Below are 18851 nucleotides of genomic sequence, written 5' to 3' on the forward strand. Positions count from 1 at the left end.
TTTGGACCATTCATTTTTATCATCCTCCTACTCACCTTTGGGCCTTGTTTAATCTTTTCCAGGGATTCCTCCAAGACCAAATAGGAGCCATTTCCCGAGACCAAGTCAAGACTGTTCTTTTGCTTTAGACCCTGAGGGCTAGAATAGAAAATCAACACTACAGGCCTTAGACTTCCTTCCTCCCAGACCACAATCCCCTGAACCTCATTTATCAGCATGAAGAAGCCCTGAACATTAGCAACACCCACCTCTCTTTTTACATATATTCCTTAGGGCCTGGAATGAAGGAAAGTTACAGGCCTCAAAATGGACTGGAGTTAAAACCCCCTTCCAGGTCCTCCTACCATTCTATGAAAACAAAGAACTCTCTCACCAGAAGGGAAAAACCGTTGAGGTTGATTACACCCAGCTCTCAGCCTGTCCCAGCCTCTGGTCAATCTCCAGAATTCTTTGCCCCAGCCATTTACGAGATAACTACTGGGAACAACCTTGGAGAAGAGGCCCCCGTAAGACAGTAGCTTTCCACATATATGCCTATATATACTTACTCTTTTCTTGGGTTAGTGCAGCAGCTCACTAATCTGACTGCTGCCCCTTCTCATTAAAGGTGATCTGTTCCTGTAAAGTGCCGGTCTCCTTTTTCCAAACCTCTCCTTCTCTAACTCTTTTACCCTACAACCAGACCACCTGACCTGCCTCTTGAGAAATCTGTATGCAGGACAGGAACCAACAGTTAGAACTGGACATAGAACAACAGACTGGTTCCAAATAGGAAAAGGAGTACGTCAAGGCTGTATATTGTCACCCTGCTGATTTAACTTATATGCAGAATACATCATGAGAAACACTGGACTGGATGAAGCACATGCTGGAATCAAGATTGCCAGGAGAAATATCAATAACTTCAGATATGCAGATGACACCATCCTTACGGTAGAAAAAGAAGAACTAAAGAGTCTCTTGATGAACGTGAAAGAGAAGAGTGAATAAGTTGGCTTAAAGCTCAACATTCAGGAAACTAAGATTATGGCGTCCGCTCCCATCACTCAACGGCAGATAGATGTGGAAACAGTGACAGGCTGGTGACTGCAGCCATGAAATTAAGATGCTTACTCCTTGGAAGGAAAGTTATGACCAACCTAGACAGCATATTAAAAAGCAGAGGCGTTATTTTGCCAACAAAGGTCCGTCTAGTCACAGCTATGCTTTTTCCAGTGGTCATGTATGGATATGAGAGTTAGACTATAAAGAAAGCTGAGCGAGGAAAAAGTGATGCTTTTGAACTGTGATGTTGGAAAAGACTCTTGTGAGTCCCTTGGACTACAAGGAGATCCACCCAGTCCATCCTAAAGGAAATCAGTCCTGATTGTTCATTGAAAGGTCTGATGCTGAAGCTGAAACTCCAATACTCTGGCCTCTTGATGTTAAGAACTGACTCATTTGAAAAGACCCCGATAATGGGAAAGACTGAAGGCAGTAGAAGGGGACGACAGAGAAGGAGATGGCTGGATGGCATCACCGACTCAACGGACTTGAGTTTGAGTAAACTCCAGGAGTTGGTGATGGACTGGGACGCCTGGCGTGCTGCAGTCCATGGGGTCGCAAAGAGTTGGACGCGAATGAGCAACTGAACTGAAGTGAACTGAAAAAGGACCGAAATCCTAACTATAACATTCGCATTCCTCCTGGGCACAGAGCCCCTTCTCTCCGAGTGCAGGCGGAGAGAAAGGGGAAGGTGACGAACAGCAACTGTAAACGAGTATTCGGGCCTGCGCTAGACGAAATCGGCGAGCGTGAGAGACCGCGAAGAGGAGTAACCGCCAGGGCGCGACTCCTCGCCGCGACAGGGAGGAGGGGGAGGGCTTACCGCTCCGGGTTCCTCCGGTTCCCGGCCGGGCCGGGTTAACTGGACGGGAACAGTTTCAGAAATGGAAACCAGTCCCCGCCTCCCCCCACCCCCCGCCCCTAATCTCTTCTTACAGCAAGAATAACGGCTCTTCCTCCGCTCCCTCAAGTCCCGCCCTTTCACCCGCCAGGCTCCGAAGAAGAACCCACGACCCCCAGAAAGCCGCCGAGCGCGCGGCCGGGCGGTGGAAGTAGACGTGCCGGAAAGTCGTGTGCCGGAAGGTCGTAAAGCGCGCGCCTCTTCCGGTTAACGACAGCCGTGCTTAGCGTCCCCTCCGGCAGCCGATCCCCGGTAAGCGTCTCCGTCGGACTCCTGGTAGTTCAGTTTTCTCCCCGGTTCCCGGCCACGATTTTCTGTGGTCGCCCTCTTTACCCCTGCATCATGTTCAAGAAATTTGATGAAAAAGAAAACGTGTCGAACTGTATCCAGTTGAAAACTTCCGTTATTAAGGGCATTAAGAACCAGTTGCTGGAGCAGTTTCCCGGCATCGAACCGTGGCTGAACCAAATCATGCCAAAGAAGGATCCGGTCAAAATAGTGCGATGCCACGAGCACATAGAAATCCTCACGGTGAACGGGGAGCTGCTGTTCTTCAGGCAAAGGGAAGGGCCCTTCTACCCAACGCTGAGGCTGCTGCACAAGTATCCGTTCATCCTGCCCCGCCAGCAGGTGGACAAGGGAGCCATCAAATTCGTGCTCAGCGGAGCCAACATCATGTGCCCAGGCCTGACCTCGCCGGGGGCACGCCTCTTCCCCGCCGCAGTGGACACGGTGGTGGCGATCATGGCGGAGGGAAAGCAGCACGCTCTGTGCGTGGGCGTCATGAAGATGTCCGCGGACGAGATCGAGAAAGTCAACAAAGGAATCGGCATCGAGAACATCCATTACCTCAATGACGGGCTGTGGCACATGAAGACATACAAGTGAGCCTGGGAGGACGCGCGCCTGATGCCCCGCGGACCTCGTGCCCAGCCTGTGTCTTTGTGACGCCAGGGAGGCAGCTCCTCAGTGCTTAAGACATTCAGGGGACACTAGAAAAGGAGAAAGGCCAAGTAAAAGTTTTGGAACGAACCCCTCTGTCTGTGTGTGTGTCATTTGTCTGTGTGCCTGTGAGTGTGTTTGTGTCCACGGCAGTGGTCAGTTTAGATTTCCTGTCTTGTTGGTCTGAGCAGGTATTCATTGGAACAGGCTCATTATCTCCCTCAGAAAAGTGGATTTCAAAGTCAAGAGCGTGCACTTGATAGACGGACCCTAGTGAGTGAAAAGGTAGGGGAAATGGCGAGGGACTTCCCTGGTGGTCTAGGAATTAACACTGCCGCTTCCACTGCAGGGGGCTCAGATTCCATCCCTGGTCGGGGAAGCTAAGAACATACCCTGAGGCTAAAAAAACGGAGTGGAGAGAGGCCCGAAACAACTCTGTTCATGACTGCTTTAACGGGTGAATACTAGATACAAAATCCGGTACAAAGTAAACGTCAGACTTTGTTGGTTGTCCACCCAGCGAACATTATTCCTGCTTTTTCCTTCTTGGTGGCGGAAACGTGGGTCCATCCCTTGTCTACAGGAGTCTGGAAAATGGTCATTAGTCCAGGCCTATCATGGTGGGTGGTCTATTTCCCTAGGAGATGGATTCATTTGTGGGTTGGCATGGGGCCCTAAGGCCAAGCAGGATCTTATGTTTAGGAAAAATAGGGTCCCTCCTCCCCTGGTTTTGAGTCATTTATAGCTGGGTGTGTGACCTGCGTTAGGAGGGGCGACTGAAAAAAAAAATGCTTGGGGAGAAACTCTCCCTACCTTGGATGGCAAATGATTTTGTTCTTGCTAAACACACACCCACACACCCTTGATAATAGTCTGAAGGTGGTTATGTTGAAAATACAAAATAATAGTGCCCTTGTTGACTTATGAACTGATGATTAATCAACTATGCAGACTCCTTATGTTGAGACTTCTTAAGGGATGTGACTAAATTCTGTGAAATGAAAAAATTTTTCTTGTAGATTGATTCATTTTTACTTAAGTTTTCTGAAATTTAAATCTATAAAGAGCTCAGTTTTTATAGGGAGGCATCATAGACCCCTAACTGAAAAATATTTTAAGTGGGGATAAAATAAGTCAGCTGAAAAATTCATTGGTGTCCTTCATATGAGCAGTTTCAGTGAAATGCACATGAATGCCAGATAAATTGCAGTAGATTTAGGGGTGAAAGGGGAAGAGTAGGTTAAGATGTGGGAGTCCACACTTAATGTTATTACTTAGAGAACTTGGGGAATTGAAAGGTGGGTGAAAGAAGGTTGTAGTCAAGATACTCTGTTTTGGAGCTTATTTGCTGTTGTTATTTTAATTGTGTTTTTTTCTTTTTTCTTTCTTGTGGCATGTTTGTTAGTGGGCTGAGTATATTTGTATGCTGAGGGGAGAGACTGACTAAATGAGGAATGCTTGGTGGGGATGTAGTCAGTGGAATAGGAGAGCAGGAAGGAGTGGCCCCAGAAGCAGGGTTCTAGGATGGCCGCTGTCCTCAGAGATCTGCACGTTCGGGTTGTCTCCTTTCACCACAGGCTTGTCACGGAACAGCTCTTAAATACTCCTCTTCAAAACACTGTTTTTCTACTCAAAGGAGTAGGGCTTTTGCCCCTATTAATTCTCCACCCCTGTCAGCAACATTAACTCTGGTCACTGGTGGATCACTGTGGAGGGTCTCTAAACTCATGATGATCCTCTGGAGCGCTCACAGCTCCGATGAACACCAACGGAGACAGTCAAGCCAGCAACCTCACAGCTTTTTTTGTTTGTTTTTTTTTTTAACATACTCTGACGATCTCCACCAAACGCTGAACACGGACTTTGTGGATCTGCTCTAAGCTGCCTTCTTTCAGGTCTCTTCAATTCTTTTTCTTCTCTGCCCCTCTGGCTCGTCTGATCCTATTGGATGCTAATGATATCCTTTTGAACAACTCAGGATGGAAAGCCTGTATACACAGTGGAAATCAGATGGAGGTCAAGAATTCTATGAACTTCATGAAATTTCAGGAAAATTTGGTGTGTGTGTGTGTGTGTGTGTGTGTGTAGATAACTGTGCTTGGGAAATTATTGTCTGCATTGATCATGGTTTAAGGTGATCTGTGAGCCTAAAGGATATTGTGCGTGATTAGAAGAGGATCCCCTCTACTTCCTTTCTGCTACTGCCAGGGCCTCGTTCAATGATAGGGATGCTGGATAATGATATACAAATTATAGTCACATCTTAACACAATAATCTACCCACCACAGTGCTCTGTAACCCAGAATAGTTCAACAAACATTACTGGGTATTCCTTTAGGTTCAGACACTGGGCTAGAAGTAAGGGACTGAAATAGAAACATAATATTACTTTAACTGTTTTCTAGAAGCTTGGCCTTGTTAGGGAGGCAAACTTAGATAATTTCACTTTCCTATGTTTGTATATGTATTTAACCTTCCCTGGTGGCTCAGAGGTAAAGAATCTGCCTGCAATGCAGGAGACACAGGTTCAATCCCTGGGTTAGGAAGATCCCCTGGAGAAGGAAATGGCAACCCACTTCAGTATTCTTGCCTGAGAAATCCCATGGACAGGAGCCTGGCAGTCCACAGGGTCGCAAGAGTCAGGCATGACTTAAGAGACTAAACCATCACCACCATCTAAACTAATATTGTAAATGCCTGAATTACCTATGATGAAACAGCATGAGTGAATGAGGAAAAATTGTCTCTCCCTAGAGAATCAAAGGGAGAAGGCGATGGCACCCCACTCCAGTACTGTTGCCTGTAAAATCCCATGGATGGTGGAGCCTGGTAGGCTGCAGCCCATGGGGTTGCTAAGAGTCGGACACGACTGAGCGACTTCCCTTTCACTTTTCACTTTCATGCATTGGAAAAGGAAATGGCAACCCACTCCAGTATTCTTGCCTGGAGAATCCCAGGGACGGGGGAGCCTGGTAGGCTGCCATCTGTGGGGTCGCACAGAGTCGGACACGACTGAAGTGAGTTAGCAGCAGCAGAAGCAGAGAATCAAAGAAGGTTTCTGAATGAGAGGATATATGTGAGTGGGGATAGAGAACATACTTAAGACTGTCTTCATAGTAAGTATGGTAGAAAGTTACAATAAAAGCTATAGTGTGAGCAATGCAGTTGAGTCACAGAAGCACAAGCAGTCTGGCTTCTGTAGGCCATGATTTTCACCTTAGGAAAAGACGAGTGGAGATGATGCTGGAGGCTTTTGGTAGAGATCCATTTTTAATGTGCTGGGAAGAACTTTATATACTCAGCAATTTGAATGGGTCTTTAAAAGACTGCTAAGAAAGAGTGCAGAGAAGGCAATGGCAACCCACTCCAGTACTCTTGCTTGGAAAATCCCATGGATGGAGGAGCCTGGTAGGCTGCAATCCATGGGGTTGCTAAGAGTCAGACATGACTGAGCGACTTCCTTTCACTTTTCACTTTAATGCATTGGAGAAGGAAATGGCAACCCACTCCAGTGTTCTTGCTTGGAGAATCCCAGGGACGTGGGAGCCTGGTGGGCTGCCCTCTATGGGGTCGCACAGAGTCGGACACGACTGAAGCAACTTACCAGCAGCAGCAGCAGGAAAAAGTGAGACATGAACAATATTACATTTTGGGTAGATGATAAAGGTAAAAATAGATCCAGGGGGCTGAGACTGGAAAAACTAATATTGCAGTGTGGCAGATATAAAAGGCAAAAAAATGATTTGGCACTGGTGAAAAGGATTTGAGTTATTCTTAAAATATTTGCAGAGGAAATTTTCCTAGGATGTTAAAGGAACTGCCAGCCACTTGAGAAGAAATGGATAATAGTGTTATATCTATTAAAGTACATAACTGTTTGCGCTTAAGTTTTTTCAAACAGGATCTTCACTGGTGGTCCAGTCATTAAGACTCTAGGCTTCCTCTGCAGAGGGCACTGGTTCCATCCCTGATGGGGAGCAAAGATCCCACATGCCCCACAGTCTGGCAAAAAAAAAAATCTTCCAGATCCGGAACGTTTCAGTAGTGAGTTCTACCAAACATTTCAGGAAGAAATCATTAAAAATTTACATAATTTTTTCTACAATAAAGAGGTTTGGGAGACAACTTCCAACTCATTTTATGAGGCCAGCAGTACCGAAAAATCCAAAGACAGCAAACCTCCCTGTGAAACTATGGACCAACATCCTTCTCTCAGTTCAGTTCAATTCAGTCGCTCAGTCGTGTCCAACTCTTTGGGACCCCATGAACCGCAGCACACCAGGCCTCCCTGTCCATCACCAACTCCCGGAGTCCACCCAAACCCATGTCCATCGAGTCAGTGATGCCATCCAACCATCTCATCCTCTGTCGTCCCCTTCTCCTTCTGCCCTCAATCTTTCGCAGCATCAGGGTCTTTTCCAGTGAGTCAGCTCTTCGCATCAGGTGGCCAAAGGACTGGAGTTTCAGCTTCAGCATCAGTCCTTCCAATGAACACCCAGGACTGATCTCCTTTAGGATGGATTGGTTGGATCTCCTTGCAGTCCAAGGGACTCTCAAGAGTCTTCTCCAACTCCACAGTTCAAAAGCATCAATTCTTTGGCACTCAGCTTTCTTTATAGTCCAACTCTCACATCCATACATGACCACTGGAAAAACCATAGCCTTGACAACATCCTTCTGTATATAAATGCAAATACTGTTTACAAAATGAGCAAACTGTGCCCAGAAATATGTAAAAACTGCAAAATGTGGTGTTTATTCAGGAAATGGAAGGCTGATTAAATATTTGAAATCAATGTAATGTATCATATTAATAGATTAAAGAAGAAAACAAGATGCAGGAAAAAAAATTTTGACATAGTTCACTATTAATTCATTCACTAAAAGAAATCTTCCTTAACCTAATGAAGTGGATGTATAAAATACCTGTAGCTCACATGTATTGGTGAAAAACTGAATGCTCTTTTCCTAAAATCAGGAACAGGACAGAAATCTATATCAGTCATCTTAGATATGAAACAAAGGAATAAAAGGCTTATAATAATAGGCTTATATCTTGCATAGATATTACACATATATATGTGTGTAATTAGAATATATGTCTATTCACAGACAATTGAGTAGAAAATCCAAAGGAATGAAGAAAATAAACTGCTAGAACAGATGTGTGAGGTTAGCAAATCAGTATTGTAAAATCAATTGCATGTCTACAGGCTAGCAATGAACAATTTTTGAAGTTTAAGAATAAGCCATTTTCACTAGTACAAAATAACTCAAGATCCTTAAGTATCAATCTAATAGTGTATGCTTGATCTGTATGCCCAAGCCACAAAACATGAATGAAACACTGAAAGGGTGCTTTCATAAACTGGTTTGATTTGTTCAGGAACAGGAAGGCTGAATAAGGTGATAACTCAGTTTTCCCCAAGTTGATAAAGAAATTTAATACAATTTGAGTTAAAATCACACAGGTTTTTCATAAGAATTGACAAACTATTTCTAAAATTTTAATGGCAATTCAAAAGGACAGGACTGTTAGCCCAAACCATTTTGAAAAAGGAGAACAAAGTTGGAGAGCTCACATGTCCAGATGGTAAGGATTCCTATGAATCTACTGTAGATGGTGTGGTGTTAGCAAAAGGATAGGATCATGAATCAAGGGAGCTAAGAAGTGTCCAGAAATGCACCTGCTAAATATTGTTAGTTGATTTTCTACAGTTTCAGAGGTAATTCCATTGAGGAAGAATAGTCTTCTCAACAAATGCTACTAGGGACATCCATATGCAAAAATATTGAACTTTGGCCCTTACTTTGCAATGTATACAAAAGTTAACTCAAAATGCATTGTAGACCTAAATGTTAAAGCGTATCAAATTTCTGGAAATAAACATAGGAGAAAAGCTTTGTGACGTGAAAGTTGCTCAGTCGTGTCCGACCCTTTGCGTGGGCTATAATCCTGCCTGGCTCCTCTGTCCATGGAATATTCCAGTCAAGAATACTGAAGTGGGTAGCCATTCCCTTGGTCAAGGGATCTTCCTGACTCAGGGATTGAACCCAGGTCTCCTGGGTTGCAGGAGTTTCTTTGCAGGAAACTGCCAGGAAATTGCAGGCAGTTTCTTTACTGTCTGAGCCACCAGGGAAGCCCTTGTGACCTCAAGTTTAGCAAAGATTTCCTAGATATAAAACCAAAAATCCTTTGCCTAAATGAAGAAATAGAATTAACCAAAATTAAAAACTGAGTTTGTAAAGACACTGTTAAGACAAGGAAAAGGCAAACCATATTCTATGTATGTGTTTCTTATCAACGCATATATTTAATAAGCTGTGAGCGTTCAGAATTCAATGATGAAAAAGCAGAAGCAATAAAAAACAGGCAAAAAGGTTTGAACAGACACTTCACCAAATTAGATATATGAAAAGCAAATAAGCACGTGAAAGGATGCTCACCATCTTTAATCATTAGAGAAATTCAAATTAAACCACAGTGAGATCCACTACATTTGAACAACAACAACAGAAAAGGCCGACTGTGTAAATGTTGACAGAAATACTGAGCAAACAAAACTCATCCATTGCTGCTGGGGACACAAGTGGTGCAGCCAGCCATGGAAAGATACGTTAACAGTGTCTGTAGCTGTAATCCCCCCCAAACTTGAAACACATAAAGGAATGTTCTTATCATCGTCATACACTTACCCATTCTCAATCTTCATTTGACTAGGATTTTTTTTTTAACAACAAACATATTACAAATAATGATCAATACAGATTTTGAATATTATATTTCAGATCCTAAAGATTAATGATAACAAGCATGTTGGCACATTTTTTCACCTCTGTGCACTTTCTCATTCTTTTGAAGATCGAGTCTGCATTAATCCCAGGACCACAGTTCTTCAGCTCATCCTCACATGATAAACTCCAGGAAAACTTTAAAACACGTATAAAAAGCATGATTGCAGTTCTTGTATGCTTTTTCAGCAGAGCCAAATTCAGGGTATAATTATTTTCTTTAAAAATTCAGTTGACTCAACATATTTTCAAAGGAGGAAATTCCAAGGCTCTGAAAAGCACATCTGTGTTACAGAGGAAACATTTTCTAAGCAGGAAAAGTCTTTCTGACTCTGCAAAGCATCACAATTTCAATCCGATGTTTTGGGGTTATCTCTGTTGAAAGACTTTCTCCTTCAGTCCAAATGATGTAAGAAGGGAGGCAAACAAGTCATGGTCATGTCAGAAGCTCAGCCAAACAAACGTGGAAACTAGATGTGATATTAAATGGCTTTCCTCGGGCAAAATAATGCTTTTAAAAGTAAGCCCTGCTTTTCTGGTGTGTTGAAGACTTGCACTGATGATGACCAAAGCTTTCAGAACAATAAAGTAAGCAGATCCTCTACAGACACACCGACTATTGGTAATTATGTCTCTATTCTTTTCAGGTCAAATGACAGTCGATCCTTTTAAATTTGTATTTATCTGTACATCTCAATAAAAAATCTATGATGATGAAAAAGGAATAACAACATGAGTGACCGTCAAGAGAATTATGCTAAGTGGGACACAGTCTTAAAACTGTTGCAGATTCTCAGGCCAAAGAGAACTGTGGTCTGTTTGCTGTGTTTATCAATTATGTGGTCTTGGTTTTTTTTTGTTTTTGTTTTTTTCCTTTGTGATGAACCTTCCAAGTTGTACTAGGTGTCAACGAAATATTAGTAACAACCTCAAAGTTGAGAGTTTTTTTATTTGGTGGGAATGTTTAGGACCCCGAGATGGGGGAGGGGGAAACAGCATCTCAGTAGCTCTGAGAAAACTGCTCCAAGGAGGCAGGAAGGGGAGTCAGGCTGTATGTAAATTTGCAACAAAGGGAGCAGTCAGTCTGAACATTAAAGATCAGATATCAAGTTAAGGAACTTAGTGTTCTAGGTATGGGAAGAGGCCAGCCTTTGGACTCACTGAATCCATTCCTTTCATCACACCTCGGCTATCCGGGGCCAAATTCTGTTTCCTTGTTCACCTTAAGGAGTGGCAGGTGTGGCAGATGGCTGATTCGTGCATTCCCCCAGCTCCTCAGCAGTCACTGTAAGGGGCTGGAGGCATCTGCTGGATCCCACTTTGGTGAGCCCTCATTCACATTTGAAGGCCAGAAATCCCTGTTGGCTGTGACGTTTCTTGTTTATTGATATGTCAGGAGACATTTTCATTCCACACAGGACACTTTTGAGAAGCTGCAGGAAGGTTTTCAGTATCACTCTTAATTACAGGTCAAGCACCACTTCAGGAATGTGATTTGAAAATGAACCCTTAACCAAGTGATGCCATCATTCTGGTGATGCACCAAAGAGGCTTTGGTTTATCGCTTTGGTAACAATTCAGTTAATGTTCTCTTACTTGCAATTAAAGGATGCTATTTCAGACTAGCTATTTGTAGATGGATGCAGAGAAATTCCCTGAGCTGTGGGTACTTCCCCACAGGATCAGGTGGGGACTAATCCGTAGCTGCTAACAATTTTTATTCCATCCATCTTTTCCTAGTGCTATTCGCACAAATCCATGTCCCCAAGGCACAGTGAGGCCAAACACATGGAAACATCACAGTCTGGAACAGAAAAGGGGTTACTGCAGGGCCTTGCAGGGAGATGAGTGGCTCCTGACCTAAAAAGCCCTGAGCTCCCTGAAGGGTTTCCTCAAAACACTTTCAAAAGCCCCATGAGGGAGAGGGTGTCTCAGGGTTTGAGATCAGCTCTATGCACAGTTCTCTGATTGACTGACAGTGAGATAGCAGGGTGGTGTCACCAGGCTTAACATTGTTAGTCCTCAGGGTCCAGGAGGCTTGGGGCAGTGTGCTCATGGTCGTCAAGCAGTTGTTCAGTCGCTCAGTCGTGTCCAGCTCTTTGCGACCCCATGGACTGCAGGCTTCCCTATCCATCACCTTCTCCCAGAGTTTGCTCAAACTCATGTCCATTGAGTCGGTGATGCCATCCAACCATCTCATCCTCTGTCACCCCCTTCTCCTCCTGCCCTCAGTCTTTCTCAGCTTCAGGGTCTTTTCCAGTGAGTTGGCTCTTCACATCAGGTGGCCAAAGTATTGAAGCTTCAGCTTCAGCATCAGTCCTTCCACTGAAAATTCAGGGTTGATTTCCTTTAGGATTGACTAGTTGGATCTCCTTGCAGTCCAAGGGACTCTCAAGAGTCTTCTCCAACACCACGATTTGAAAGCATCAATTCTTCAGTGCTCAGCTTTCTTTATGGTCCAACTCTCACATCTGTACATGACTACGGCAAAAACCATAGCTTTGACTAGACAGACCTTTGTCGTCAAGCAGTTAACATTTTTCATTTGGTGGAGGGTTTTCACATCTGTAAAACAACTTAGGAAATGTGCATCAGATACCATTATCTATTCACTAGGTACTTTTCAGAGAGGAGCTAAAGCAGAGGATATGCGGAAGGCCTGTTCCGGGAAGGTCCATAGAGTCCTGCTCAGTTCCAGTTCCTCTTTTCCCAAACCTTCACAGCCCTTTCTCTGCAACCTCCCCCTCTCTCCATATAACCTTTAACATATCCATAGTTTATGAGACCAACTGAGATAGGATTATACCTCCTTTTTGGTGTTGACAACTTGAGGCACAGAGAGGCTAGGCTAATTACCCAAATCACAGAGCCCCTGAATGATGGAGCTGGGGTGGGTTTGAAACATCTGACTCCAGAATCTGGGCATTCATCTGTAGAAGACACGACAGTATTTCCCCACAAGATCTGACCTGCCTTTTCACTTGTTACCTCACCCCCAGGGACATGCAAGAACCTCTGTTAGTTTCCTCTTACTGAGAAAAAAAAAGTCACAGGCTCTCAATTTTTGTCTCCGAAAGCTGACCATCCCATCTCTCCAGTCCAGCCAACCTGGTTTCCTCACTCTCTCACACTTTTTGTGGACATTTTGGAGTCAAGCTTAGGTTCGAATTATTTATTCCCTTATCTTGAGTTTTCTCTTCCCTGTTGACTTAAATTATATTATCGCTTTTCTTCAGAATTTAATGAAGGCTCTGCATTTCCTCTATTAGATGCTCTTTTATTCTTCCCTTCACCTAAAACTATATCTTCTGAAATCTTAAGAGAACATCATGTCTGTACATCTTATTTTGCCATTTTATCACTAAGGCCTCAGGGAATCAAATAAGAGCTTTATTGGTTGTCATCTACTAGCAAAAACAATGCTGTGCATGTTAGGATGGCAACACTGCAAAAAACTGGGATTTTTCCAGTGAACTTATTGGGTTGGCCCCAAAGTTCATCCGAATTTTCCATAACATCTTAGGTAAACATCTTAAAAAACACTTTATTATAGGGACCAGCCTGGTAGTCCAGTGTTTAAGACTCTGCACTTCCATTGCAGAGGGCATGGGTCAAAGCCTGCTTGGGGAACTAAGAGTCCATATGTTGTGTAGTGTGGCCCCCCGAAAATGGATGTTGTAATTCAGGTAAGATAAAATCAGTGCAAAAATTTAGCTTTACAAGAAACTCACCCCCCACCAAAAAAAGAAAAGAAAAAGAAACACCAAAAAAGAATAAAATGTGAGGTGTATAATTTTTCACATCAAACTGTAGTTCAGGGATAGATTATATATGTTCATGTATTTGAATACCTAAAAATTAAGAAATATGTGATATACAATATGCAAAAAATCTGAAGTGTGAACTTATAGTAAAATGGGTCTTTGGTATATTCTATTAGAATATATAATGTAATAATAAACAATGAACAAAAAACATTTTTATGAAACTCATTCCTCAATTTTAATACACAACCCAATTATCAGTAGTAATGGAGAAAACCTTGATATTTCTTGTAGCTTAAAAAAAAATTATGGTTCTTCCTTTTAGACCTACAGCCTGAACTCTAAATAAGAATTAGCTATTTTTAACATTATGAAATGCTCTTTTAATTAAGGGCTGCACACTGGATATTTCTTGTTCAGAGAGTTTACACAGGAAAGGACCCCTCCCCACTGCTCCAGTCCTTCACCACGCTACACACATCATGTCTTTTCATTTAAAACAAATATTTCAAGCAAGGTAATAATATTGGAATAGAGGAGAGTCTATTTTGACTCCATGCTGGATCTGTTTCTTTGACTTTAAACCTTATTTTTCTGTCATTTTTGTTATTATAATCATACACAATGTTGTTGTTCAGTCATTAAGTCCTTTCCAATTCTTTGCAACCCCATGGACTGCAGCACGCCAGGCTTCCCTGTCTTACACTGTCTCCCAGAGCTTGCTCAAACTCATGTCCATTGAGTTGATGATGCCACCCAACCATCTCATCCTGTCACCCCTTTCTCCTGCCCTCAATCTTTCCCAGCATCACCGTCTTTTCCAGTGAGTTGGCTCTTCACATCAGGTGGCCAAAGTATTGGAGCTTCAGCTTCAGCATCAGTCCTTCAATTGAAAATTCAGGGTTGATTTCCTTTAGAATTTCCTGGTTTGATCTCCTTGCAGTCCAAGGGACTCTCAAGAATCTTCTCCAACACTGCAGTTCAAAAGCATCAATTCTTTAGTGCTCAGCCTTCTTTATGGCCCAAGTTTCACATCCATACATTACTACTGGAAAAACCATAGCTTTGACTATATAGACCTTTGTTATAGATAGTAGGACACAATAGTTAACTATAAGAGGCTTACATGTAGTTGAGGAGTCAGACTGTATGTACTTACATACAATAATAATACTGGAATGTTATGGAAATGCTAAATGCATGGCACAGACTAGTTAACTAAGGTCCGTCTAGTCAAGGCTATGGTTTTTCCTGTGGTCATGTATGGATGTGAGAGTTGGACTGTGAAGAAGGCTGAGCACCGAAGAATTGATGCTTTTGAACTGTGGTGTTGGAGAAGACTCTTGAGAGTCCCTTGGACTGCAAGGAGATCCAACCAGTCCATTCTGAAGGAGATCAGCCCTGGGATTTCTTTGGAAGGAATGATACTAAAGCTGAAACTCCAGTACTTTGGCCACCTCATGCAAAGAGTTGACTCACTAGAAAAGACTCTGATGCTGGGAGGGATTGGGGGCAGGAGGAGAAGGGGACAACAGAGGATGAGATGGTTGGATGGCATCACTGACTCGATGGACATAAATGTGAGTGAACTCCAGGAGTTGGTTATAGACAGGGAGGCCTGGTGTGCTGCGATGCATGGGGTCAGAAAGAGTCATACACGACTGAGCGACTGAACTGAACTGAACCAGACTGAATGGGGCTGTCTATAATTAAAAATTTAGCAAGCTTGTGGAATTCTTGGCATATGATAAACTCTCAGTAGTAATCATTAAAGTTACTAATATAGTTAAAGCTATGGTTTTTGCAGTAGTCATGTATGGATGTGAGAGTTGGACCATAAAGAAGGCTGAGCACCAGAAAACTGATGCTTTCAAATTGTACTAGAGACTCTTTAGAGTCCCTTGAACATCAAGGAAAACAAACCAGTTAATCCTAAAGGAAACCAACCCTAAAATATTCATTGAAAGGACTGATGCTAAAGCTGAAGCTCCAATACTTTGGCCACCTGATGTGAAGAGCCAACTCATTGGAAAAGACCCTGATGCTGGGAAAGACTGAGGGCAAGAGGAGAAAGGGGCGACAGAGGATGAAATGGTTAGATAGCATCACTGGCTCAATAGACATGAGTCTGAGCAAACTCCAGAAGATAATGAAGGACAGGGGGCACTGCCGTTCATGGGTTCGCAGAGAATCATGTATGACTCAGTAACTGAACAAGTAAAAAAAGAAATGAAGTGTGTGTGATTTTCCCCATAGACTTACATTGAGAGAAAGAAAAAATAGGTAGAAACATCAGAATGAAGGTTTTTCTGGTGCTATTGTTGTTGCAGTTAAGACAAGAAAATAGGAAAACTTTGCATTAGTAAAATGGAAACAAAAGCAGAGGATTCAAGGATTTTACTTACAATGGCCATGGATTAGGTGTGTTTGGCAAAAAAAAAAAAAAAAAAGAACAGGAGAAGAGGAAGGAGGTGATGGAAAGGACGGAGCTCCTGTGCTAGCTTAGGTCTCTGGCTGCATCACCACTAGCAACAGTAACCATAGTGCCTAGAGGTGATAGGCGCAGTGTGAGTCAGAGGTCAGGTTGAGGATGGAGGCTTTGAGCAGCCCCTTGTGGTCCAGGAGGCCTCCTGGTTTCAGCGGGGTGGGTTAAACCTCATAGCACACCCCTCTTGATGGGGTGCCATGCAATGAGGGCCACCCACGTGTGCAGCTCTTCCTGTTTCCATGGTTCCTGAGGATTTATTTCCTCTCTGAACATGCATCGCTCATTATGAATGTGGAGATCATGTTCCTGACATGAATATGAATTCTAGGAAGTAAAGGTAAGCCACTTTAAAATCAAGGTGACAGTCTGACATTGGCCCGAGGCCCAAAGCCAAGGTACTCGCATTGGTGCTGGGAGAGGGACTTGAAACCGTGCTTGACATTCACATAATGAGCTAGAAATGTCAATTGCTGCTCGAGGTAAACATTTATTTTCCAGAGTAAATGTTACAGCCCCTGCTTTTTATGACCCTGTGTCATTTGAGCACTTGTCTAAAAGGGTTGAAATACAGCTTGAAGTAGCTTTCATTCCTAAACACAATCCACACACACAAATTTGTGTTTAACTATGAAACCATTTGCTCCACCAGCTCATTGTAATCATCAAAACAGAGAACAGCACACATTTCCTTCATTATTAAAATAAAACAAAACCAGGCACTTCTCTCTGCCTTAGATTCCTTTTGAATACTAATGTATAAAAGCCCTGATTAAATTAATCTTGGCTGTCACAGTCACACTTGGCAAATGAATCATAAAATAGTTTCCTCTTCATATGACAAGTTGTCCTTGATAGCAAATTAAAATCTTAATAAGGGTTTCTGAAATGCACATGCATATATACATGCCTAATCTCTTAGGGCAATGTCAGAATACAGAGTATTTTTCTTTGTTTGGTTTTTTTTTTTTTCTTTTCAAATGTTGAATTTTAAAGAACATCTTCCAGATCTCTTTGTCTGGTAGTTTCAATCAATACCCTTGAATATGTTTAACTTGCCTACAAAATAAATGTTTTGGAAATTTTGCCAGAGCTGCTGGATAATGATTTTTTTAATCACATAAAATTATTTATTAACTATTTAGTTAAATGATAAAAATATCAATGATATGAGTCTTTCTACCTCTTAGCTTTCCTCAACAGCAGTGTTCCCTCAGGGCTGTGATTTCACGTCAACTGAAAAAAAAACACACAACTTGAAAGTTGTGAGTTGTTTTATTTGGGGCAAAATGAGGACTGCAGCCTGGGAGACAGTACCTCAGATAGGTTGGAGAGACTGCTCCAAAGAGGTAGTGGAGGAAGGTCGATATGTAAGATTTTGGTGAAGGAGGAGTTCAATGCAAGCAAGCACTTACTTTACGAAAGGTTTTCTATTAGTCACGAGGAGCTGATGTCACCATTAAGGGATTTAGTGATTTTCTAGATATGAATAGATACAAGGATTGAGATAATGAAAGCAGTCCCTCAAAATATGTAACTAAAGACCTGTTCCACCAGTTTCCCTGGAGCACAAATTTCCTCACTCTCCACCCTGAATTCCCTTCTGGGGGTGTTGAAGGTTGGCAGCTGCAGCAACACAGGGTTCAATCTCCAGAAGTGGATTAAAAATGCCCTCGTTATTATTCACTCAGTGGCAGATGCTCTTGGCAAGTGCCAATTTGTAGTTGACACACATGAAGAAATCAGAGACCAATTACAAGACCAGATTCCCGCTAGCTGTCCAGATCTGGAGATGCAGCTGTCAAGATGGGGAGACGTTGGTAGAAAGACACATTGGGAAACAGGCAGAGACTTATAGCTTCAACTCGGACAAGTGAAGAGCTTGAAAGTTGTCATTAGCATCTTCAGATCAGGAAAAAAGATGAACTAACTGGAAAAAAAAACCCCAAAAAACTTGATGAAGTCTCAGGTGTAGGTACCACTCCAAACTCTGAAGAAAAAGGTGAACTTGGAGAATGAGAGCTCAGACCTGCTTACCTGGAATAGAACCCTCTGGAACCATAAACTGGTAGCGATACTTAAATTATATTTTTGTTGAATTTCTGGAAGCAGAGGGTGGACTAGCTTGAGAATGAGAAGTTGATGGAGACCACAGAAAAGGGCTTTTCCTCCAGGAAAAGAGGAAGTGAAGAGCCGAGGAAGAGCCCCTTGTGGCTCTGGTGGGGAGAAGGGTGTTTGAGAAAGACACTCAAGTGTTCTCAAGAAAAGAAGCCTGTTCTGTGGGGAGCAGATTGTTCCAGGGCCTTTTCCCCCTTGGGGGAAGCCAGCTGCCCTGACTCCAGCCCCCTCTTCCAGAAGCTGAGCAGCATGTGTGAAAGTCACAGCCTATGGACACAGGCCCAGCAAGAGACTAGGGTTTAACCCGAATGTAACAGAGCACATCCCTGCCCCCACAGTCTCATCAGGGGGGCTCCTGAATGGTAGCAGTAGATTGTAGCGAGCTCAGACTCTATCTAAGGAAGAATTCTAGGGGAGCCACGAAGACAGCAGGGGAGAAAAACTGACAGAAGTAGAGGACTTTGACGTCTCTGGCATGTACAGCTACAACAGCCTGAACCCCATAGGGAAGATCTCTTTAGCTTGGTTCCTATTACCCAGCACATCATGTCTGGCTTTCAATTAAAAAAAAAAAAATCACACGGTGTGCTAAAAGGAAGGAAAATTACAGTCTGGAAAGACAAAATGAGCATCAGAGATATACTTAGCTATGGGACAGATTCTGGAATGCTTTGAATTCACTACAATTAAGCTCTAATGGAAAAGGTAGACAGCACAGAAGAAGGAATGAATGATGCAAGCAGGGAGGTGGGAACTATCCCATGGGCTTGTGATTAGATTAGACACAGACAGGGAAAGAATCAC

General features: G+C 43.0%; 1 protein-coding gene across 1 annotated transcript; it reads left to right on the plus strand.

Moving 5' to 3' along the window:
- The first annotated feature begins 2093 nt into the window (after window positions 1–2093).
- Window positions 2094–2977, plus strand: LOC128058158 (malignant T-cell-amplified sequence 1-like). Its single transcript, XM_052650518.1, has one exon. The coding sequence runs from the start codon at window positions 2288–2290 to the stop codon at window positions 2831–2833; it is 546 nt and encodes a 181-aa protein (XP_052506478.1). The 5' UTR covers window positions 2094–2287; the 3' UTR covers window positions 2834–2977.
- The last annotated feature ends 15874 nt before the right edge of the window (window positions 2978–18851 follow it).

The sequence above is a fragment of the Budorcas taxicolor genome, chromosome 13, assembly GCF_023091745.1.
Source record: "Budorcas taxicolor isolate Tak-1 chromosome 13, Takin1.1, whole genome shotgun sequence".
Lineage (NCBI taxonomy): Eukaryota > Metazoa > Chordata > Mammalia > Artiodactyla > Bovidae > Budorcas > Budorcas taxicolor.